The sequence below is a fragment of the Gorilla gorilla genome, chromosome 18 (assembly GCF_029281585.2).
Source record: "Gorilla gorilla gorilla isolate KB3781 chromosome 18, NHGRI_mGorGor1-v2.1_pri, whole genome shotgun sequence".
Lineage (NCBI taxonomy): Eukaryota > Metazoa > Chordata > Mammalia > Primates > Hominidae > Gorilla > Gorilla gorilla.
The window spans coordinates 79,955,475-79,979,701 of record NC_073242.2 but is presented as its reverse complement, the minus strand read 5'-3'; the positions used below and the strand labels follow the sequence as shown (position 1 = coordinate 79,979,701).

The following is a 24,227-nucleotide window of genomic DNA, read 5'->3' as shown; positions in this document are numbered from 1 at the left end:
TCCCTGAAGTCCATCTTCCCCTGTCGTAACATAAACCAGTAATCTCCCTTTACTGCTTAGGTCAGCCTGAGTTGCAAATCTGTCACTCTCAACTAAGCTTTTGAGAATTTGTGCAATGGGAAAAAAAGAAAAAAAAAACCAGCAAGCTTGACCTTCTGTCTTCTACTTTTAATCTTAGTTTTGAGTTGTAGGAAGAAAGGTGCCTTCTTCTCCTTTGTGCCTTCTTCTCCTTTTAGACATATGAAGGTAACTCTCAGCTATCTGCCTGCTTTCCTCTGCCACTCTTCCGCCTCCAACACCACATACACAGGCACACACACACATGCATATACACACCTGCACACACATAATGCACACACACACACAGAGTCTTCTCCAAGCTAAACTCCATAGCTCCCTCAACCACGAATCCAGACCCATCTTCAGCCCCTCCTCCCTCAGTAGCATCATTTTCAGAAAGTCTCCACTCAGGCCTCCTGGACAGAACTCTCTCCATGTGCAGAGAGGTCCTGCAGTATATCTGGTTAGGAACAGATAACCAAGGAAGGCAGGTCCCAGCCGGGCTTCAGCCCTTTGCATTCGGTGTCTCCACGTACAAAAGTGCAAGGGATCAGATGCAAGCAACTTAGGAGGAAGCTCAGTGAGAGGAGGGTAGAGACAGAGGCAAGGTCAGCAACACCACCCAGTGGGGGATGCCAGTTAATGGGAGGCAATTTTGAATTCAAATCCACTCTTTAAGACAGAGGTCACCAACTGGCAGCCTGCTCATTGGACCAGCACACACTTATGTTTCATTTGGCTCACATAGTGGTTTTAAATTATTTGAAACTGAAGAATGTCATATAAGAATCCAAACTTTCTTTTTTTTAATTAATTAATTATTTTGAGATGAAGTCTCACTCTGTCACCCAGGCTGGAGTGCAGTGGTGTGATCTCGGCTCACTGCAACCTCTGCCTCCTGGGTTCAAGTGATTCTCCTGCCTCAGTCTCCCAAGTAGCTGGAACTACAGGCGCCTGCCACCACGCCCGGCTAATTTTTTGTATTTGTAGTAGAGACGGGGTTTCACCATATTAGACAGGATGGTCTCGATCTCCTGACCTCGTGATCCGCCTGCCTCAGCTTCCCAAAGTGCTGGGATTACAAGCGTGAGCCACCATGCTTGGCCAAGAATCTAAAATTTCTAAGTCTGTTAGAAAGCTGGCACCACTAGGCCCATATCCCACAAGGTAACAACTGATTGGAGTGAGACATGGTCGCCCATTTAAGAAAGGCAAGGACACTCCTGTCTCCACCCTGTTGTCTCCCAACACCCTGCCATCGCTGACATTTGTCAGCGAGCTTGTGCTGGCTGCTGTGTTTCTCTACCCCTGCCAATCAAATGGAAAAATAAATATCCATGTGTCCCTGTGGGTGCATGATTTCTTTCTTTCTTTCTTTCTTTCTTTCTTTCTTTCTTTCTTTCTTTCTTTCTCATTCTTTCTTTCTTTCCTCTTATTTCTTTCTCTCTTTCCCTTCCTTCCTTCCTTCCTGCCTGCCTGCCTGCCTGCCTTCCCTCCCTCCCTCCCTCCCTCCTTTCTTTCTTTCTTTCTTTCTTTCTTTCTTTCTTTATTTTTGACACAGTCTTGCTTTGTCACCCAGGCTGGAGTGCAGTGGAATGATCTTGGTTCACTGCTGGGATTACAGGCGCCCACGACCATGCCCAGATAATTTTTGTATTTTTAGTAGAGACGGGGTTTTGCCATGTTGGCCAGGCTGGTCTCGAACTCCTGACCTCAAGTGATCCACCTGCCTAGGCCTCCCAAAATGCTGGGATTACAGGCGTAAGTCACCACACTGGGTCAGCTGCTTGATTTTTCTTACACTTAGCCTGCTTCATTCACTTCTATTACTTCCCTGACCCCAGAAGTGACTGAAATAATTTTTATAAATTTCAAATTTATTCAGAATTGATAAACAACAATCATTGGCATAGCTCCATCAGACAAAATATTGAAATAATTCTGTGCTTATTGGTTCATTACCACTGCCCTGAAACCCTGAGGGCCTCCCCTGGTGCCTAACCATAGTCTCCGGCACTTCCAGCCCTCTGCAGTGATGCAAGTCAGGAGATAACTTCCTCACGCATCCCCACCCTCCCATGGCCATGCACAGGTCAGGAGGTAAGGCCTGGTACTGCAGTTAGCAGCCCTTTCTGACTGGCCAGTGGCCCAGCTGAACCACTTGTCCATGGTTTGCGTCTCACCCTTGAAAACACTCGACAGTTATCTTACTTTGAGTTCCCCCAGAGGCAGACTCTGAGACACAGATCTGGGTGAGGTCATTTATTTTGGATGCGATCTCAGGAGGCAACAGTAAGAGAGAGAGAAAGTGAGGCCAGGAAGGGAAGGCAAGACAGGGGTGTCAATGAGCAGGTTACCAGGGTTGGACAATGGGAGCTTGAGCCTGCTGGGGACTTGTGGGAGATTGCATAGAGCACATCTCAGGGCTGTTCCACCTGAGAGGTGAGGAAGCTGAGAATGTGTCCACCAGCTCCATTTGTCATTGGTAGAGAGCTGCTTCTAAGGGCATTAAATCCCTGGCACTTCTGGCCTGGCCTGTGTTCAGCTGAGAAATGCTGCCAGGCAGGTAGAGGAGTGTGAATGCTTACAGCAGGTAGCTGGTGGTGTGCACTGAACAATTCGCTGAAGAAGCAGGCAGGTCTGACGGAGTCTGCTGCAGCAGTAAAAATCAGTGATGACATGCATGGCAGGCAATACTGCTTTCTGGGTGGCAGGGGATCCCCAGTCACGGAGGTTTACCAAACGGAGACTCTGGCTGTGTTTTTCCTGGATGATTTGTTTATATGAGATCCCATGATTCTCTGGCTCCTGGATTGCTTATTTATAGAGATTTCAGGATTCTCCTGGCTGAAAAAAAAAAAAAAAAAAAAAAAGAACGTGGAGAAACTTCAACATTCAACATTCTAGGAAAATTTGGCTCCACAAAGATACCATCAACTCATTGCCTGCTTCCTGCTAATCTAACCATTTTCAAATTCCCCTTCGCAATTACTGCAATCAAGTTATTATCAATCATACTATCAATTGCTTGCCCCGCTCTAGGATGTAGGTTAAATATTCTTGTGTCAGTGGGATGCTGCATCCTAGATTTTCATTGAAATCTAATGACTTTCATCTTCAAAGAAACTGTTTGGAGCTAGCGCTCCATCCCCACCCCTGCTGGTTTAATTACAGCACTTCATACATTTCGCATTCTGAAGATAAACACCCTGTTCAGCATTTATCCCAGGGAGATGCTTTTCAAGGGGTAATGTTCCTAAAGTACCCACTCCAGCAAGAGGATGGCTCATCACCTCAACCTTATGAATGTGTATCTGGCCTCTGGTGAAATGCAGCCAGGAGGCTTCAGCATCCTCCCAGCTGGTGCCTCCCCATGCTGGGGCCTGGGCCCATGCTCCAAACAGCCACAGGGAAAGTCTTGGTGATTGAGGCTGGAAATACTACCAGATCACTGAGTGGGCACTTCTGGAAAGTAGAGCACTTGGGTTTTTTCAAAGCATTGTTATATGTTTAATGTGTGCTTCCTCAATTTTCCCACCATTTATTGAACATTCATTTAACAGGTATCACACCACCAACAAGTCATCAAGACCTGGAGAAGGTGGGAGGAATTTAGGAAAGACAGTGGAAGAGGAAGAAGATGGGTACCATTTGTGGTCCTGAGATCAATGGAGCAATGGATGTTGTAGCTCATCCTGCCACCTCCCTTCTTCTAAGTGTCCCCTCAGAAAGAGAGGCCCATGGGAACTATGAATGCCTGTCATGTGCCAGGTACCATGGGCACAGCAGTAAACAATGCAGGTATCCTTCAAAGCATCCTGTCCACACAAACTTCACATTTCGAAGGAGCAGGACCACACACACACACACATACACACACACACATACACACGGAAATATAAAACAATCACTAATTAGGATCAGATCCATGAAAGGGAAAATAGAACCCCACAGTGAAGAAATATAGAAGGGAAGGTGTTTAGGAGAGTTGGGCAGAGAAGGTGTACCAATTTAGGTACAATTTTGAGACAGAGTCTTGCTCTCTCACCCAGGCTGGAGTGCTATGGCGTGATCTCGGCTCGCTGCAAACTCTGCCTCCCAGCTAAAGCCATCCTCCCACCTCAGCCTCCCAAGTAACTGGGATTACAGATGCATCCAAGCAACAAATCCCAAGTAACTGGGATTACAGGTGAACCATGCCTGGCTAATTTTTGTATTTTTTGTAGAAACGGGGTTTTGCCATGTTGCCCATGCTGGTCTTGAATTCCTGGGCTCAAGCGATCTGCCCATCTTGGCCTCTCAAAGTGCTGGGATTACAGGTGTGAGCCACCATAACCAGCCTTATCATGCATTTCTTACGTTGTGTTTTCTGCATGTGTTCCTTCACAGTTACAAAGGGGAAAGGGAATACCAAGTTCCACACATATTCCTCTTCATCTCCATTGTGTACTAGCAGCTCTATCGCTTCCTGATGATAGGATCAATTATCTCTGCCATGATGGTGACTCCTCTCTTACCTGCTGCCCCTGGATGCAAAGTATTTAAAGCACCCTTGTAGCAGTGGTAGTTTTGTAATTCAATGGTATTCTTGCTGTGTCCCTGGCAAGAGTATATCCTCTTTGGGAACCAAAATCTTTAATCCCAGCAGAGTCCACAGTTGGGAGGATGGAAAGTATAAAGTTCCCTGCAGGGTCAGTGGGAATAATGTTAAGGGATGTTTCCATTCCTTGGTTCCTGAGTCCATGTACTTTTCCTAACTGGGACCCAGGGATCTCTGATAGAATGCATGTATTGCATTCTGAAAGATGGCATCTGATGGCCTTGCCTCCAAGCTGGCACTTACTTGTGCATTTGGAAGGCCATTCTAGCATTATATGAGGCCAGCTCTTTCTGGATGATATGGTATGCGATATAACCAGTAGACCCTGTGGTCACTGACTCAATTTTACACCTTCTTCACTATAAAATGGGTTCCCTAGACAGATGCTACATTGTGTGGGATTCCATGTCTGTGAATCAAGAATTCTACAAATCCCTGAATAGTTGTGCCGGCTGAGACTCTGCAGGCAGAAAGGCAGAACTATACCTGTAATAGGTATCTATCCTATAATGTTGAGCCACTGGTCCTTCTAGAATAGAAGGGGCCCAATGTAGTCAACTTGCTATCAAGTGGCTCAGTGGTCTCCTTGAGGAATAGTGCCAGATCTGCCAGATCTAGAGGCTCAGTATTGGTCCATGGTGCTGGCAAGTTAGGTATTCAGTGGCAGCAGTAGCTACATTGTCTTTCCTTAGTGGAAATTCATAATGAGACCCATACTAACCTTTGTCTCTACAATCATGACCATTCTATTCATTTGTCCATTCTGCCAGTTCTGGGGTGGCCAATGATGAAGGGTGATTAAAGTCAACTGGCTGAGTCATTTTGTCTTCTTATTCAGTGCCTCTTCTGTGGTGGATAGCTTCTTGTCAGAGTTAATATGTGATAAAAAAAAATCTTCAGAGTTCACACCAATGTCCATATGTCCATCCATATGTCTCAACCTCAGACCTCCGTGTCTCCAATCCTTTCATCCTTTTCCTTCCAGGACTCTGACCAGGCAGCCAGGCTATTGGCCTCTGTCCAGGAATCTCTACATATTCTCAACTTGAGCCACTTCTCCTTCCTTTGAAAGATATTTTTTCTGGGTATAGAATTCTAAGTTGATATGTTTTTTCCTTTGCTTTTAAAAAATATTGCTCCACTATCTTCCCATTTGCATTGTTTCCAACAAGAAATCTTCTGTCACCATTGTCTTTATCTGTGTATACCAAGACTCTTTTTCTCTCCCCTCTGGCTGCTTTTAAGACTTTCTTTTACAACCAGTTTTGAGTAGTTTGATTATGATCTGCCTTGTTATGGATTTCTTCATGTTTCCTGTGCTTCAATTTTGTGGAATTTCTTGAATCCATGGGTTTATAGTTTTTATCAAATTTGGGAAATATTTTAGCCATTACTTTTTAAAATTTTTATCCATACTTCTCTCTCCTCTCCTTTGAGTACTCTACATATAAGAGGTCACATAAAGTTGTCCCACAGTTCACTGATGCTCTGTTTGTTTTTGTTCTTGTTGCCTTTTTTCTGTGTATTTCAGCTCAGATAGATTCTATTGCTATGTCTTCAAGTCACTAATCTTTTTTTCTGCAGTATCTAATATACCATTGATCTCATGCAGTGTATTTTTTATCTCACATATTGTACTATGAGACTTAGAAGTTCAATTTGGATCATTTTTTCTATTGCATATCACTACTTAACTTTTAAAATATGTACAATACTAATGATTAAATATTAACTAATGTCTGCTAATTCTAACTTCTGTGTCAGTTTTGGTCAATTTTATTTGCCTGATTTTTCTCCTTATTATGGGAGATATTTTAATGCTTTTTTTCATGCCTAGTAATATTTTATTGAATGCCAAGCATTGTGGATTTCACTTTGGTGTATGCTGGATTTTTTAATTCCTAAAAATATTCTTGAGCTTTGTTTTGGATACAGTTCAGTTATGCAGAAACAGTTTGATCCTTCAGGGTCTTGCTTTTAAGATTCATTAGGCAGAACCAGAACAATGTCCAATCTACAGCAAATTATTCCACACAACTGAGTCAAGATGCTTCTGTGTATTCTAACCAATGCCTCATGAATCTTTAGGTTTTCCCTTATGGCTAATGGAAACAAGCACTATTTCCAGCCCTGTGTGAGTATGGAGTGCTATTCCTTACAATCGTTTCGGATGGTTCTATCCCTAGCCCTAGTCAGTTTCCTGACACATAGGTATTTATCAGTTCTTTTCTGAATACTTGAGGGAATCCTTCTGTAGACCTCTAGAGTTATCCCCCTGTGCAGCATTCTCTTCTCCAGTGTACCATCCTACAAACTCTAACTGCCTTTTTCTCTCCCAACTTTGAACTCTGCCTTCTAAACTCGAGAGTCTACCTGAGTTTCCCCTTTCTGTGCCATAAACTGGAAAATCTCTCAAGGTAATAAGATGTGGCACTCATAGGGCTCCCTTCATTTGATTCCCATTTCTGAAAGGTTATTCCTCTTCATTGCCTAAATTTTCATGTATAGAAAACTAATGTTTCACTTATTTTGTGTATTTTTGGTTGTTTCAGGAATAAGAGCAAATCTGAAACTTGCTACTCCATCTTGGCTGAAAGCAGAAGTTCTCCACCTCTGTTCCTCCATATTTGCCTTCTGTTTGTAAATGTTAGGCAGCAGCCTTATTGGCTGCCTAAATATTTTGCCTCTAAGGACACCAGGCTCTGTTATCCATGCTCTCAGTTCAAGCCACCATTGCAGCCCTTCTGACCTTGCCAGTCTTTATGATAATTGTAGCCCTCTGGCTTCTGATATATTAGGAAGTCATCATCTTCCTAATGGTCCAGTTCTGCATCTGTCTCTCCTATCAGCAGCCTTAATCTGCAGAGGAGAGCCAACAATGAGTTACTTGGGAGACTGGTGTGCTTCTCACCAGTGCACTCCTAATGTTATTGGTGAATGGTGTGTCCTCTGGGTCTTCCAATGGAACATACCCTCTATGGGCCTTCTGGCATCATATACTGCATGTCCCTTTCCCTCAGGTTTTTTCCTCCTGCTGGGAAAAATCAGCTATTTCTACTTCATCTCAGTATGGGCCATTGCCTTCTCTAGGCTTCGAGAAGCTTCTTTAGGAGTGAGTTTGTCCCATCTCCTCAGGCCTTTGCAAGGGTATTAAATCTTACATTCCAAGAGAGTGATGTCAATTCAATGAATTCTTACTTGTTCAGTTATATGTTCTGGACCTTTTGATCAAACACTGCAGAAATCCTATCCCAGAGGTACTCTCTTGCCTCCTGACAGTACTTACTTGCTCATTCATGCAACTCCCTCAGAATGAGGCCTCTTTCTCCTCTTGTCAGGCTTAGCATGCTCCCAGCAGGTTTATACTGGCCTGGTATTCATATATTAATACAGAAATTGAAGCATGCCATATGTAATAAAGATGCATAAATCCTGAGTGTATTGATGGATTAATTTGCATGAAGTAAACACACCCAGACATCCATCACCCAGGTCAAGAAATGAAACATGGTCAGCTCTCCAGAAGCTCATCTCATGGTACCTCCCAGTCAATGACTCCCTTCTAAAGATAAGCACAAGCCTGACTTCTACATCACAGGTAAATTTTGTTTGACTTTGAACTCTTTATAAGTGGAATCACGCAGTATATATGCCTTTGTGTCTGGCTTCTTTGCCTCAACCATGTTTGTGTGTTTCATCCATGGTTTTACATGAGGTGGTAGTTCATGAATTCTCATTGCTGAGTAGTAACCCACCGTATGATTATATCACAATATAATAATCTCTTTTACAGTTTATGGGCATTGGCTTTTTTTCCAGTTTTGTGATAACACCAATAGCACTGCCATAAGCCTTCTTGTATGTGTCTGTTGGTGAACATATGAGCACATTTCTGTTGGGTGCATATGAAGGAGTAGAATTGCGGGGTCTCAGGGTAGGTGTATGTGCATCAACTGTATTTTGAAACAAGCTGGTGAGTGGGACTTTTCTCTCTGACTAAGTCCCTGAGCTAAATTTGTCATAAGATAAGTGATAAGTGCCCCATATTCTATAGAGGAGCTGCAGGACACACCCCCTCAGACTTCTTAAGAGGTGGCCTAACAGGTCACCCACTAAGACCTAAGAGTATCCCCATCACCCACTCCAATCTATATAAGGAGAGGAGTAAATGTTTGAGAGAAATATGGGGAAGTAAAAAGATAGTCAGCTTTGAGAGTTGTCACCCTGGGCAGAGAGCACTGTGACTCAGGAAGAGGTACAGAAAGGGACAAGGCATGGAAAGCACAGCAGCCACCAAGCCTGGGAGGTTGCTCAAGAGATTAGCTTCAGGGACCAGCCTGATACCCATGGCTGGTGGCTTGCCGAGCTGCGGAGTCTGGGAGCCCCATTCCACCCTCAACTAGGATAGGATGAGATGAGATAAGAACCATCCTGGGAGTGTGTACTTGAGAGCTTAAGGACACATGTCTTAGGCTGGGTTCCCCCTGGAATCAGACCCTGTGCTAAAGACTCAAGTACAGTAGTTTGAGAAATATTCCAGGAAGTACTGAGAGGGAAGTAGGAAAATGAGAGAGGGATGGAAAGGAAGCCAATACAGCATGCATTAATGAGAAGGGACCATTGTGGGCAACTGGAGCTCAAACCCATTGATGACTATCATGCACACACTGTGTCCCAAATAAAGGCAAGGAAGCTGGGGTATTTATCCACAGACTCCTATTCCCAGGCATGTCAGCTCCCCTGGTACATTGAGCAGAGCCCACAGGAAGAAAGTCACAGGTGCTAACTGTGACTTTCACCCCATGGAATATGACAGCAAGGAGAGGTGCATGCCCACCACAGCATATATGTACAGAGATTCACACCCATTTCTTACCTGGAGAAACTCTGGAAGTGGGAGTCAGGCTGGGGCAGCCCTCTGTGGAAAGGTGAGGAGAGAGGCAGCAGCAGGCACCCCATACAACCTCAATTTGCTGTAGTGAGACTGCGCGAGTTTCCTGTGGATAAAATACAGGCCACGGGAGGTAGCCAGGCTCAAGATGTCTTGATGGCATCATGCCTGTTAGTTGTAGGGTATCCTGCAAGAAAGGGGAGCAAGAGAAAGGTCCCATGAGGTCAGCCAGAGAACAGGCAACCCATACCCAGAAATAGTGTCACACAGAGATCCTTCCTGAGAAAACCATGATGCCCCATGAAAGCCAACAGAAGATGCCACTCCCTAATAGAATTGATGCCTTGTAACAGCCTATCCAGGATAACATCTGTCCTCTCACCTCAGGGCTCACACACAGGGGACAGAACACCCACAGCAGCAGATAAGAGGGCAAGGAGGGAGGAAGATGCCAGACAGTCCCAGTTCCCCAACCTCCCCTCCTCCAGGATTCCAGCTCAAGTCAATCTGAGACAAGAGGAAGGAAGAAGACTGGAAAAGACTGCAAGACTGGATTTGATAGAAACTAGGCTGGACATTTTAATACCTGAAAATGAGTCAATTACAGAAGTTAACAGGAAAGCTAACCCATCCATCTGAGATATTGACAAGGGAAGGAGCAGGCAAGATAGTTTGAAGACAGTAATGTATGAAGACTGTTTCATAAATGGCTAACATCTCTGTCCTGCCTCTTCCTCCTATGTCTGAAATGCCCCTGCCCTCAGCCCACCACAGCAGAATCCTTTCTCTCCCCTAGACACAGGGTTTTCAGCCAAGCATCATCATCATCATCCCTCCAACCATTGCAGTAACATGTTCCTGTGTTCCCAACGAGGTTGGCCTGGCCTTCCCGGGGTAGGTGCGTCTCTCAGGACTGACCAATCACAGGACTCCATCCCATCAATGCTAGGAAGAAAAAGATGCTCGCAGGATGTCCTGTGTTTTCTTAGAGTCTGTATTCATCTATTGGGCATCCACTCATTGGGCCAATTGTATTAACAATATTTGCTTATTTTCTATAGTATTGATGCTCTGGCATTTGTGGCCTCTCTAACTGGAGAGAAACTGCCTCTCCCAGGACTAGCTGATTCCTAGAGATAATAAACTCCACCTGACTATACACCTTTCATATGCAAACCAACCAACCCTGAATCCATACCCCTAAACACCTCCTTTATTCAACTCTCATGCCCCAAGGCAATATTTCTCCTGCCCCAAATCAACCCAAGCTCAAGTACCAGACCACTGGACACAAGTCCCTATGCCCCAAAGCCTGACAGATTTATTCAGAATAGCCAATTCTAAACTAACTACCCCCCACACCCATACCCAATGCCTTGCCTTGCCTGAGGAAACCCTAATAAAGGCTCTGGCAGAGGCTTCCCCCCACTCCCTCTGCCTCCTGACCAAAACTGATGCTTCTCTCTGAGGCCTCTTGTGGTGTAGTATGCCCCTTCTCTCATGAGCTGTTCAGTAATAAAGGTCTTATTTCAATGCCATTGACCCCTTTGTGTCATCCCGTGGCCACCTCCATATATTAAAATCCTGCAGGTACGCTTTGAGACACAGGATACAAGGACCTTGAAAATTGGAGTTGCCAGGGGCATCTTTACAGCCCCATGTAGCAAGCTGCTAAATAACCACCCCAACCCAGGGGAGGCAGAGCTAAGAAATGAACACACGGCCACAGCGTGGACCACAGTTTTGTAGCACCTGGGTTCATAGGCTTCACCCTGAGCGTTCTGTTTATATGAGCCACAAACAAAACAAAACATAAGGTTTTTTTTTCTTTTTTTTCTTTTTTTAACTTTGCTTTAACCAGGTCAAGATGCACTTTCTGATCTTTGTAGCTAAACGTTCTGGCTAATGTACTCTCCTCCCAAATCCCTGATAAAGTCTCACCTCCTCCAGGCAGCCATCCCAGGTTACCCCAATGTCCCAGTCTCTCCTTCCTCAAAATGCCAACTGCTCCTAGGATCTTGTAACATCTTCTGTTACTTTCTCACATGCCATCTCATACTATTCTCTAACCATCCCATGATTTCCCTCTGCTCCCAGTTTCTAGAGAGCAGGGGTGCTCTTTAGTTCTCTTCCTGGGAATGCTCTTATGTCTCCAATTATTTTGGGAGCCTCCCAGAGGTACCTATCTGTGATCAAATTATCAATGGGCTAACGGCAGGTGATCTTCCTGCCCCCACTTATCCCTAGATGCCCACATATGGCCCCACTGGAGAGCCTATATATAAATCCAGCTGCAGTTTCCCCCCATCTTGTCCTAAAATTCAAAGACATCACAATTTCCCTCTTGACTTCCCCTGAAACATCAAGAACCACATCACTTCTCAAGGCTCACCTGGCCTGGCTCACCAACACACAAAAGCTCTGTGTGATATGAGTGGAAAACCCTGAATGGGCTAAGGCTAATGTAAACCCTTGTGGGTACCTAGTTCAGCTTTGGTTTATCTCACCTTCCCCAACTGGTTAATTATGGGGAGAGGAAGAGAGTAATGACACCACTTCCCAGCCTCTGTGGTCTGGTCCATTCATGGAGAGGACACAGCATTTTGGGGGTCACAGGATTCTGAGTTCGAGTCCTGGCTCTACCACTGCCTGACTGTATGTCTTCAGGCAAGTCTTGTCCCTCTCTCCAATCCTCGGGAACTTTTGATCTGAAATAGGGTCATTAATAATCCAGACTGTGAACTGGGCACGGTGGCTCACACCTGTAATCTCAGCACTTTGGGAGGCCAAGGCGAACTGATCACCAGAGGTCAGGAGTTCGAGACCTGACTGGCCAACACGGTGAAACCTCGTCTCTACTAAAAATACAAAAAATTAGCCAGGTGTGGTGGTGGATGCCCATAATCCCAGCTACCTGGGAGGCTGAGGCAGGAGAATCCCTTGAATCCAGGAGGCAGAGGTTGTTGTGGTGAGCCAAGACTACACCATTGCACTCCAGCCTGAGCAACAGAGAGAGACTCTGTCTCAGAAAAAAAGAAAGAAAGAAAGAAAGAAAGAAAGAAAGAAAGAAAGAAAGAAAGAAAGAAAGAAAGAAAGAAAGGAAGGAAGGAAGGAAGGAAGGAGGAAAGAAAGAAAGAAAGAGAAAGAAAGAAAGAAAGAAAGAAAGAAAGAAAGAAAGAAAAAGAAACCAGTATGTTCATGTATATTTTGGCTTAACATAAAGCTAGAAGGGGTATTTAAGTGAAAATTGCAAAAGTAAGACAATCTAAAAAAAAGTGTCAACAAAATAATTATAGAGTGGATGCATGGGCAGATATAGCAACAACAATAATAATAATAAAGGTAATTGGTGATAAGGCAAGAGGCCAAATCTATTTGCTAAAAATAAAAAGCAATGTTCATAATAAAAGCGTGGAAAGAATAATATCGAGCAAAACCATATTTCATTTTAATGTGTAAAGTACTTTCTCATCTATAATCAACTGGGCTAATCTCATGTGGTGAATGTTCCTGTTCTCCATTTTAACAAAATAATTAAAACTGAGGTTCAGAAAGACTAAGAGGCTTGTCCTTGGTCATGTCAAGGCAAAGCCAGGGTTATATGTCAGACTGGTCTGGACACTACTTAGAAAAAAGAAAAATCTCCACACCTGATTCTTGGAGAATCATTCTAGGAAGAGCGCAGTTCAGGCCAGATTCATGTCTCAGCACCTTCTACCCTGAAGACACACCCCAAAGGTAGTCAGGATCATCCCCTTGGGCAGCAAGGGGCATGTTCACCCAGATCCCCAACTAAAACGTCTCTACCTCATGAGTTCAAATGATTAGCTGCTTCCAACCTAGGCCCCTCTTCTCCATCCATCCCTTCCTCCCCGACTCTGGGGCCCTGACACTCCACTGGAGTGGCAACTCTTTCAAGGACGCTAAAAATTGCTTTATTTTTCACCACTAATTTGCCAACAAGTTCAGTCGTCCATCCAGTTGGCCCGAAATGAAATTCTATAATTATACAAAAGCCTGGGTCAGCGACCTTCTGATTGCAATATCTTGTCTCTTTTGTCCCTTCCTTCCACCACCTCACCCATGGGACAAAATTGCTTCAGCTCCTCCGGCAGCCTCCGGAATGAGGTGGTATTGGAAACTAGTGAGGCGTGGCCCTGCAGAGGTGTTCACAGCTTTGCAATAATTTACCCATTTTCATTTGTTTGATTTCATTAACACCTGGGTCTCAGGGGAGAGCCCAGTTGGGAAGGGGGAAAAAACAAGTGATTTCAGTAGAAATCGAGTGGTTATCATTGCCTTGTCTTGCAACACCAAGGGAGTGTGGAATGCCAAGGGTGGAGTGCAGTCTGAGCAGGGTGATGAAGGAGGCCTCTCCTTAGAGGCAGCTTCTGCTAAAAAGTCTTGCCTTTCACATTCCTCAGTCCTCAAGGGTCCCATCTCTCAAACTCACCCCATTGACACCAAGGGTATGCCCTATACCAGTGTCCCTTTCTCAACAAGCCAGCCTTACCGGCCCACTGGGCCAAGGCTGCTGGGGTGGCTACATTCAGACAGCATGGCTTAGCGGTTAAGGGCATGGATGCCCAGAACTGGGCTCTAACCCAGCTCCACCTCCTGCTTGCCTGGTAGCCTTGAACATGGAGCTTCAACTCCACCAGCCTCATTTTCTCTCTTAAATAAAGTAGAGACGACAGCACGTACCTCATAAAGGTTGCTGCAAGGATTAGCTGGGATAATGAATGGGGAAGCACCCTGAATGCTGTGTCCGATACGTTGTGAGTGCTCAGCGGAGTGAGAAAGAACAATAGTAATGGTTGCCATCTTTATGATTTTCTCTTCTTTTTCATCTTTACCGTCACCATCATCATCATCATCATCATCATCATCATCATCATCACCATCATCAATCATCACTCCCCACCTGGCCATCTCAGCCTCCACAGGCTCTCAGCAGAAAGAACTCAGTCTCAGAGGAAAGGCTGAAATGTTCTCTGGCAGTGAGCAAAGTCCCTGGGCCCAGCTTCCTCCAGAGAGAGACTTGGATCCAGTACAAGTCACACTACCAACCGGCATGGCACACCCTTTCTCAAAGGCGTTAAGAATTCTGGTGACTTTGTGATGCCCAAGTGATGGGGAAGGACACTCCGTTGGCTAATGGCATCTGATGGTGAGAGAGTCCCTTGTGGCCAGGCTGGATCTGTTTATTCTCCCAGTTTTCTACAGCATCCCAGAGAGACCCCAGAGCAGGGAAGCAAAAGCCATTGCCATTTTAGCCCGGGGCAATAGCAGACAGTTGGAAATATCACTTTAGGGTGGAAGGGTCTTCCAGAGGCCCCTTGAATCAGCAACAAGGGGCATTAGAGTCTGCTTCCGTCCTCACAAGAGGTTGATCTGCCTGTAAAGGCAAGTCCTTCTATTGCCAGTAATAAGAATGTGCTGATGACTTCAGCTGACATTTATTGAGCACTTACTGTGTGCAGTGTTCTAGGCACTGTCCATGTGTTAACTCATTTCACTCTTATGAGTGGCTGCTGTGTTTGTCCCCATTCTATTGCTGAGAAAGCTCAGGCAACAGGAAGTTAAGTCCCTTGGTCTGACAACCAAGAGTGGTCAAGCAAAGACTCAATCTGGTCTGCCTGACCCTAGAGTCCACGTCTTCCAGCTTTTGGACAGCTCCAGCCTTTACAAAATCCTTGAGTAACTTGAATTAAAATTTCTTCCTAGAACTTGTGCCCCTCGGCCCTGGTTCTGCATTTAGGGTTCTCTCTGCAGAACTCAGCCCCCTCCAGTGAGACAGCCGTGTCCAGGGATGCGTTCAGCTCCCAGTGCCCCCACCCAGCTCCTCCGCTCCAGACTGCAAATGCCATTAATATTTAGCATTAGAAGGATCTGGTGAAGCCCGTAAATCTGCATATGTTAAAAAAAAAAAAAAACACCACGGGGAATTCCTAAGTGGAGAGGGTGGGAGTGGGGGATGGGGGAGGTGGCCCTTAATTCTGCCTTGAGAAACCCTGCCTGAGGCCAGCAGCACCTCCTTGTCCAGCCACCCACAAGGGAGGGTCAACTCAAGTGCCTGAGTGTCCTCTCTGCACCCTGAGAGACCGCTATTCCCAGCCATGCCCTGACCCCGGCCTCCAGCTTAGCAGCCAAGGCCCCCCACCCAGGACCATCACATGCCTGTTAGAAAGCCCCAGGCTCTGAGTGCAGTCAGATTTTTACAGCAAAACCACATTCCCTCGGCCCCAGCTTCCTTCTTTCTGTTTCTCTGAAGTAATAACTGGTCGCAGCCAGCGCCAGAGAAAAGCAGTCTCCCAATAGCTGAAAACACCTGAAACTGGTGATCAGCAGCTTCCTGATAAGATCCCAGGAGTTGGGCAAGTGGACTCAAGCATGCACGCTAAGAGGCAAAATGGCAGCGTTTACTTGGTATATGACCTTCCAGGGACATTTGACTGGTAAGGGAAGAACGCCTCAAGTAAGCACACGTACAACTTCAGTAAATATACTGTGCATGCTCCCCTCCCAAGCGCTGGCAGGCTGCTGTGCATGCAGACAGCCCACCCCAATGGAAGAATCAGGGGAGAAGAGAAGCCCAACCCCAGAAGTATGCCCACATATAAGACCCCAATTCAAAGGTCAAACAGGGCACTTGTCTTTCAAGTTGCCCACTTGGCCCTCTTCCAAATATGTTTGCCTTCATTCTGTTCCCACTCTAAAACTTTTTAATAAACGTTCATTCCTGCTCTAAAGACTTGCCTCGGTCTCTCCTTCTGTCTTATGCCTACTCGGTGGGATTTTTTCTTCTGAGGAGGCAAGAATTGAGGTTCTGCAGACCCATAGGGATTCGCCACGGGTAGCACTAACATCTCTCCATAGTTGTCTCCTTCTCCCCACCACCTCCCCCAGGGAGGCCTTCCCTGACCACCCTATCTGCAGGTGGCCCCTTCCAGGCCCTCTCTGTCATATAATTCTGCTGGATTTTTCTCCATTGCATGGAAATTTCTTATGCATACATGAAGCCTGTGTCTCTTGTTCCTGTCTCTCTCTGCCTCAGTTTCCACATCTGTAAAATGGGGAAAATGCTACCTGCTGGGTTGTTTGGATAATGAAATGAGTTAATATAGGTACAGCACTCAGAACAGTGCCTGGCACACAGTAAGCATGATGAAAGTGGTGGCTTTATTCTTTATATTAATATCATTGCTCTCAGTATCTGGAGCAGCACCTCATACACAGTAGGCGCCCAATGTGCATGTTTGAATAAATATACGAATGGATGGCTGAGCCACCATGCAGAGAGCCTGAAAAGTCCCACCCTGCCTGCTGCTGAAGACCCAGGCCACCCCCTCCTCATGGTCTATAATTACCCAATAACAAGAAACCCAGCCCCTTGGGCTTCATGCACAGCACATTTTCCAAAGATGAAAAGCTCATTCGTTAATAACTACATAGCAATATCTAAAATTTTGGTTGCATTGTGAGGCCGGGTGGCTTCCCCATTCACCAATAATGACAGACCACTTAAAAAATAAATAACACATATAATTTAAGCAACTAAAACAAATGGCAGTGTTGGCTTTCCCTAGGAAAATATTTTCACTATTTCCTCGAGGCGTCCCCATGGGTGCCCTTGCCTTGGCCTCCCCTGCAGAGATGCTTTCTCAGCAGGTGGCCTGGGAGTGGAGCATGCAGAGCAGTGTCAGAGAGGAGACCTCACCCACAACCTCCCAGAGTCCCTTCCCAGAGAAGCCTGGGCTTGTGCTCCCCAGAGGAGGGAAGGGGGAAAACTGCCTTCTACCTCCACAGCCATATTCACTATCTTTCCCCACACCCTTTCCCCTGTGGGGAGACTTTGTAACCTCAAATCCCTATGGGGCAGACAGGCAATGTACATGAGCAAAGCAGGTGGATGTATGAGGCAATAGGGATGGGTGGGGCTTGTGGCAAATTGAAGAGGGGACACCCCTGCCACAGGGAACAAGCCTCACCAATGGTTGCTATGCAGAAATGCAGGCTCAGTTTTGCAAAATCTCCTGACATTTCAAAATAAGCCATCAATTTGAATTTAAAATGTCAGTCCCTTTAACGACCTCGCAGGTCCCTCATTCTGGGCCCTGCTGCCTCTAATTTCATCTCTGACTTCTCTACCCTTCACTCACCCTGCTAAGGCCACACTGGCTTCTTTACTGTTCTTGGACCAAGACAGGCACATTTCCACCCCAGGACATTTGCACTGAATATTCCCTCTGCCTAGAACATTCTTCTCCCAGACAAACTCATAGGTAAGGAGGCCAGTAGGGCTGGAATGCAGAAGGTGAGGAGGAATATAGCAGGAAAGAAGTTGGGGTGGAATCCAGAACAGCCAGATTATAGGTGAATGGTGGGAAGGTTATAAATTTGTAGGCCTGTTTTTGGTCATCACAAAGATTGGGGGTGTTAATGGCATTTAGTGGGTAGAGGCCCACATGCTAGAACCTTCGTGATGTGTGGACAGCTCCTCACACAAAGAATTATCCACCATATATCAAGGCAGGTAAAAAACCTAGATAGAATTTGGAGCCTGGAACCTAACTTGATTTCACACTTAACCCAAAGGAATGTGGGGTTATTTTTGGTTTTGTGTTCATGTTTTGCTCAATTTCATTAAACACTGAGATTTCTGGGGCTGCTGCTTGTGTGTGGATCAAGCAGAGGTTATGCTCTGTTATTCTGGGGGCTTTATCAGGAGCTGATCACCTTCATGAGGACCCCATCAGTGAAAGCCATGCCCTTCATGGAGTTTGAATCACTGAGTGGGCGCCAAACTGTATTTGTCGTGTCCCATTCTTAGAAAGTCTACCTGCAGAGGGGGCTTTGACACCTTCATTGTGTTTTTCAGAAGAGTTGGGCTGGAATATTTACATGCTGAGATAACTATTATTTTATTATAAATTAGTTTCCTTTTAATTCTCCTCTAGAATACAATTAGGGCATTATGTGGCTTACATGGATTTATGTAAATTGTGTCTATAGATAGGTGATATTGCCTATGAATTTCATTTCAGCATGGTGTAATAAGGGGCATGTCAATGTATTTGTTATTTTAAAAGGAAGAAGAAAAGGAGACCAGGCCTGATATGCCTGAGTTCCCAGATGTGGAATTTTGCAGGATACGGTCAGGGACTTGCGCTTTTCCTTGGCTAAGCCGGGAGCCCTGGCAGAAGACAGGTTCATCTGACCTGCACCTTTTAGATGCCACTCCAGGGGGCAAGCGTGAAGCAGCAGACACCCCTTAGGAAACATTCGGCCACCCAAGAGAAACAGGAACAGAGCAGAGGAGGTTGTGAGAGTGCCGCTGAGACCTGCTGAGGGGTTGGATGTGGAACTTCCGAGAAAGAGGACACAGGGATAACTCTACGGTGTGGTTCCGAGTTACCGTGGAGGTCGGAGAAGAAGTGGACAACTTCTGAGATGAGGAAATCTGAGTGTTGATTTGGGTGCCCACCTGTGCCCAGCAAACAGAAACAGCACAGTGGTAATGCCAGGAGCAAACCCCCATCCCGCCTCCCCCAGCCCATCCCGCCACACCGATTGCCGTCACCAGCAGGTGGCGCTATGGAGCAAGCCTGAGACCTGGAGTCAGAAAACCTGGATCCGTGTCCTGGCTCCCCCAGTGAGCAGAGGTGAACAAAGTGGGCACTGCAGAGAAAAGATCCCCTTGTCACCAAAAGCACCGCTGTCCATCTTCCATGTTTCCTCGTGTCCCCACAGGCTAGCCTCAAGAATGGCAGGGACTCTCAGACCAACTCTCAGTTCGATTTTCAATTTATTATCTATATCCAGCTCCTTTCCAAAGATACTTGAGGTGTCTTTCAAAAACACACGCAAAGGAGTGAAAAAGGAAGGGAAGACAATTAGAAAGAGGAAACAGAGAAATAATTCTAGCACAAATGGAGCTGCTGTGACTGGGCACCATCGCAACAAATAAGACAAAATGGGAAGGCCAGCTGTTGCTGCATAACAAATCTCCCCAACATCTAGAAGCTGAAAACACCGTTTGTCACTCCTCACAAATCTCAGGCTGGGCTGCACAGTTCTGCTGGTCTGAGGCATGATTGGCTGATCTTGGTTGGGCTCATGCGTGCATCTGGAGACCGATGGCAGGCTGCTGGGTGCTGGGTGTTGGCTGCTCTGAGATGGCCTTAACTGGGACACCTTGGCTGGGTTCTACATGGCCTGGAATATTTACATGCTGAGATAACTATTATTTTATTATAAATTAGTTTCCTTTTAATTCTCCTCTAGAATACAATTAGGGCATTATGTGGCTTACATGGATTTATGTAAATTGTGTCTATAGATAGGTGATATTGCCTATGAATTTCATTTCAGCATGGTGTAATAAGGGGCATGTCAATATATTTGTTATTTTAAAAGGAAGAAGAAAAGGAGACCAGGCCTGATATGCCTGAGTTCCCAGATGTGGAATTTTGCAGGATACGGTCAGGGACTTGCGCTTTTCCTTGGCTAAGCCGGGAGCCCTGGCAGAAGACAGGTTCATCTGACCTGCACCTTTTAGATGCCACTCCAGGGGGCAAGAGTGAAGCAGCAGACACCTCTTGGGAAACAGCAGGTTCTCATCTAGCAGCAGGCCAGCCCAGGCTTGTTCACATGGTGATAGCAGGGGCCCGAGAAAGCAGAAGCTGTCAGGCCCCTTGGAAAGCCTCTTCCTCTAGGCTTAGAACTGGTATACCTGCACTCCTGCTATGTTCCATTGGCTGAAGCAAGTCACAAGGCCAGACCAGATTTTAGGGGCAGGAAATGGACATCACTTCTTATTGGGAAGAGTGACGGTTGTTGCCATTTTTGCAACTTACCACCATGATAAATTGTGGAGCTCTAATTATCAGAGAAGAATAAATATGACAGTTTCTTGGAGCAAAATTGTTCCCCTTGACCAACTCAGAGAAATGTTTCCAAGGGCAGACACCACATTGGCCTCATTTCCTTCATAGCAGTGATCATTCATTGAGTTCTTACTATGTGCCAGACCCTAGGCATCCTTTATATTCATGTGCTTCCGAAAGCACAGGAGGCACAGCACGGCTCTTCATCATGAGTTTAGTTGGTACACAGATAAACAGTTATGACGTCGTCTTCTTTGTCTTTTCTTATTGCTTTGCATTTGTGACAAGTGATATCAATTTTCCTCTAATGCTAATAATATAAAAATTTCCTTTTGAAATAGATCAGCTCAAGTCTTTCAACATGGATTCATTTAAGGAAATATTAATTAAATAAATAATGAAGGTGGGTGTGGTGGCTTATGTCTGTAATCCCAACAGTTTGGGAGGCCAAGATGGGAGTATGGCTTGAGGCCAGGAGTTCCAGAGCTGCCTAGGCAACATAGCGAGACCTCATCTCTATATAAATAAAGAAGTCAGCCAAGTTTGGTAGTGTGTACCTGTAGTACTAGAGACTAAGGTGAGAGGATCCCTTGAGCCCGGGAGTTTGAGGATGCAGTGAACTACGGATAGCACCACTGCACTACAGCCTGGGCAACAGAATGAGACCTTCCATCTCTAAAAAATAAAATAAACATAATGGTACAGGTGGCATGTGGTCATAGTAAAACTCATGAGGGCGCAGGCAACACACTGAAATTTGAAAAACACACTGAATTATCTCTATTCATCCCTGAGAAATAAGTATTATGTTTTTCATTTTGCAGATAGGGAAACTGAGTACAGACGGGGTCCCCAGAGGCACAGACTCAAGATAGTGTCAGATGTGCAGCTCTGTCTGAAAAAGCCCTGAGTGAATGTTCCCAGGTGGCTTGTAATAGGAAGCTTGGCAAATGGCAGAGGCCTGTGGTGGCATCTGTCACCTAATGAGACCCCCGGGGCTTCCAGGGTGCCCCTGCCACTGCTACTTCTGAGCTTCTGAGTATAATGAGGATGGTAGGCCAGGGCCCTCGCAAGGCACACTTTCAGAATCTGCGTCAAATGGAATTTGAATCAGAAAGTTCCCTGGAGACCCAAGGGAGGCATCAGGCTGAAATCTCCAGTACAGGTAGGTGGCAGGCATGGTGCATGTTAGCTGAAATCACTCTGCACCTGAGAGGCCACACACGCACAGCGGCACTGAATAAATTAGAGAAAATAGACGTGCTTCTCGGAAAGGGTAGTGGGAAGCCTCTGTGCTCCCGGCGCTGTTGTAAGTGCATTCTTTCCTCAGGTTCCATGAAAGCATGTCCCGTGGGGCCCATCCTGAAGCCAATGGGCTGGGTCCAGCGAGGGGCAGAAGAGGTCAGAAGGGAGGTGGGAAAGCTAGCAGAGCCCTTCCTGGCTGCACACCCCAAGATCTGGGCCTCACAAGCATCTGGGCACTCGTTCAGGGCACCTGCGAAATAAACCAACATTATGAACCGAATTGTACCCTCATACTTTGTATGTTGAAGTCCTAACCCCCAGGACCTCAGAAGGTGGCTGTATTTGGAGATAAGCCCTTTAAAGAAACAATTCAGGTTAAATGAGGTCATTGGGGTGGGCGCTAATCCAATCTGACAAGCGTCCTTAAAAGAAAAGGAGATTAGGACACAGACACTCAGACAGAGGGATGACCATGTGAGGTCACAGTGAGAAGAGTGCCATCTGCAAGCCTAGGAAAGAAGCCTCAGAGGAAACTGCCCCTGTTGATTCCTCTCTCTCAGACTTCCAGCCTCCAGGACTCTAAGAAAATGCATTTCTGTCTTAAGCCACCCAGGCTATGGTATTTTGTTGTGGCAACCCTAGGAGACCAACACAAGCAGTGAGCGCTCTCGGCGGCTGCTCTGGTGTTTACATCACTTAGAAGTTCTTGGTGTCTAGATCTTTCTCTCTTTCTCTTCTTTCTACATGACCCAGCTAGGGGATCAAAGAAAACCCACATTTCGTGGGGCACTCATGCCAGAGCATGCTCCAAGCCCTGTGAATGTTTCCAAAGTGAAAGAGTACCTAGGGAGAGAGCTGAGGGTTCTGGGTGGGGCCAAGAGTAGGGTGGGAAGGTGATTTCTGCCTGAGGAGCAGGACACACAGCAGACCAGAGTCTTCCTCTATTCGTGCATTCACTTATTCATGTGTTCATTCATTCACTTGATGGATTAGCCCTGATCCCACCTTCAGGGAATTAGGAGAAGGCTGCTGTGTTCACCCTCCCAAGCCCACCCAGAGGGGTGTGGCTCTGAGGGCAAGGAGTGAAGCCAGAAGGTCAATAGCCTGGCTTTGAAGTGTGAACCTGCCTTTATAGGCTGTGTGCACTGGTGAACCCCGAAACATCTGGAGCCGTGGTTTCCTCACTTGCAAGATGAGAATAATAATCAAATCTACCTTGTAGAGATTTTTGAGGACTAAATGAAATGACACAAGTAACCTGCTCAGAACAGAATGTGGCACATGGCCAGTACTCAAAAATCAAGGTCACAGTTTATTGCTATTAATATTATTTCCATTCCCTGCCCTGACAGATCCCAGCCTGTGTCCGATCTTCATACGGTCTCATGCTCACTTCATCCCCCAGGGCCCTTGCTCAGGCTGTTTCCAACACCTGGAGTATCCCCTCCACTGCACCCCCAGACCCCCTTGCCTGAGGCCAGCCTACTTCTCACCTCCTCCAGGAACACCACCTCCCATGAAGCCATGCTCCAACCCTCTGCATCTGCAGTGCTGCCACTTAGCACTACTTGGGGTCCTCATCTCTACCCGGCACTGGGATGCTTTCTGGTCAGGGCCTAAGCCCTCCCCTTTTTCATACCCTCCTCCAGCCTTACCCAGGTGCACTTCCTGGCTGTCCCATGGGATTTGTCCCAGAAATCAGCTCCAAGCTCCATTCTCTAAAGCAGTGGCTCCCAACTGGGGCTGCTTTTGCCCTCTAGTCCCTGACCCAGGGGGCATTTGGCAATGTCTGGAGACGTTTTTGGTTGTTACACAGTGGGGGTGGCAGGGGTGCTATTGTCATCTAGTGGCTAGAGGCCAGGGAGATTGCTAAACCTCCTGCCATGAATAGGGCCTCCCACAGTAAACACTTACCCCACTCAGAATGTTCATAGTGCCCCAAGGTAGAGAAGCCCTGCTCTCAGGAGGCACCTGCTCTCCTTCAGAGGGGGTGAGCTCTGGGGTTCCGGGTAATTCGATTCGCAGGAAAACCCACATCCTGGCTGGGCGGGCCTCTCCACGCGGCAGCCTCCAGCACCTGGAGCTGTCTGCCCCTGACGCGGAGCCCTCCCTCGCCCGCCCCTTGTCACAGCATCCGCGGATCCCTGCGGATTTGTATGAAGCAATTGACCTGTGACTAAGGCCAGCTGAGCTCGCCTTGTTCCCGCAGGGCGGGGACAATACCCCCGTTAACTGGAAGGCAAGGTCCCAGCACAGCAGCGCAGAGCATGGATTGGGGAGGGGCGTGGATGGGGGCGGGGAGAAAAAGGGCAGCTCCAGAGCTATCCTAGGTCGGGGGTGGTAGTCCCTAGTACTAATGGTTATAATTAGCCCAACATGAATATCAGCATCTTCTCCTAGATGCCTAGTACATGAGAGCTCATGCCGATTCACATCCCTGATGAGATGCCTCCACCTGCCAACCTCAGGGATATAGTCCTTGTTCCCACTTAACGTAAGAGGAAACTGACAGAGATCCCAGGCGATTTACCCAAAGTCACCC

The 24,227-nt window shown here is 46.4% G+C and overlaps 1 protein-coding gene across 2 annotated transcripts; it reads right to left on the bottom strand.

Annotated features, from left to right (window-relative positions):
* Positions 1 to 2,309: 2,309 nt before the first annotated feature.
* Positions 2,310 to 23,684, bottom strand: LOC129527673 (uncharacterized). Of its 2 annotated transcripts, XR_010131450.1 has the most exons (6): positions 23,341 to 23,684; positions 21,650 to 21,935; positions 19,122 to 19,232; positions 18,773 to 19,038; positions 9,537 to 9,738; positions 2,310 to 2,907 (listed from the first exon to the last, which is right to left on the bottom strand). XR_010131450.1 is itself a non-coding variant. In XM_055366073.2 (3 exons), exons 1-3 carry the CDS (start codon positions 14,481 to 14,483, stop codon positions 2,882 to 2,884), a joined length of 456 nt encoding a protein of 151 aa, XP_055222048.2. In that variant the 5' UTR covers positions 14,484 to 14,878; the 3' UTR covers positions 2,310 to 2,881. The 2 variants fall into 2 exon arrangements, 1 of the variants encoding a protein (XP_055222048.2); XM_055366073.2 differs by lacking the exons at positions 18,773 to 19,038; positions 19,122 to 19,232; positions 21,650 to 21,935; positions 23,341 to 23,684 and adding an exon at positions 14,256 to 14,878.
* Positions 23,685 to 24,227: the final 543 nt, after the last annotated feature.

What these genes read in the sequence shown, in the direction of transcription:
- LOC129527673 (XM_055366073.2), bottom strand. Translation starts at nt 14,483, where the DNA reads ATGGCCAGGTGGGGAGTGATGATTGATGATGGTGATGATGATGATGAT. An exon ending in CTTGCAGCAACCTTTATGAG is followed by an intron (nt 9,739 to 14,255) that starts GTACGTGCTGTC and finishes CCTTTCTTGCAG; the next exon opens with GATACCCTACAACTAACAGG. An exon ending in CACTTCCAGAGTTTCTCCAG is followed by an intron (nt 2,908 to 9,536) that starts GTAAGAAATGGG and finishes TTTTTTTTTCAG; the next exon opens with CCAGGAGAATCCTGAAATCT.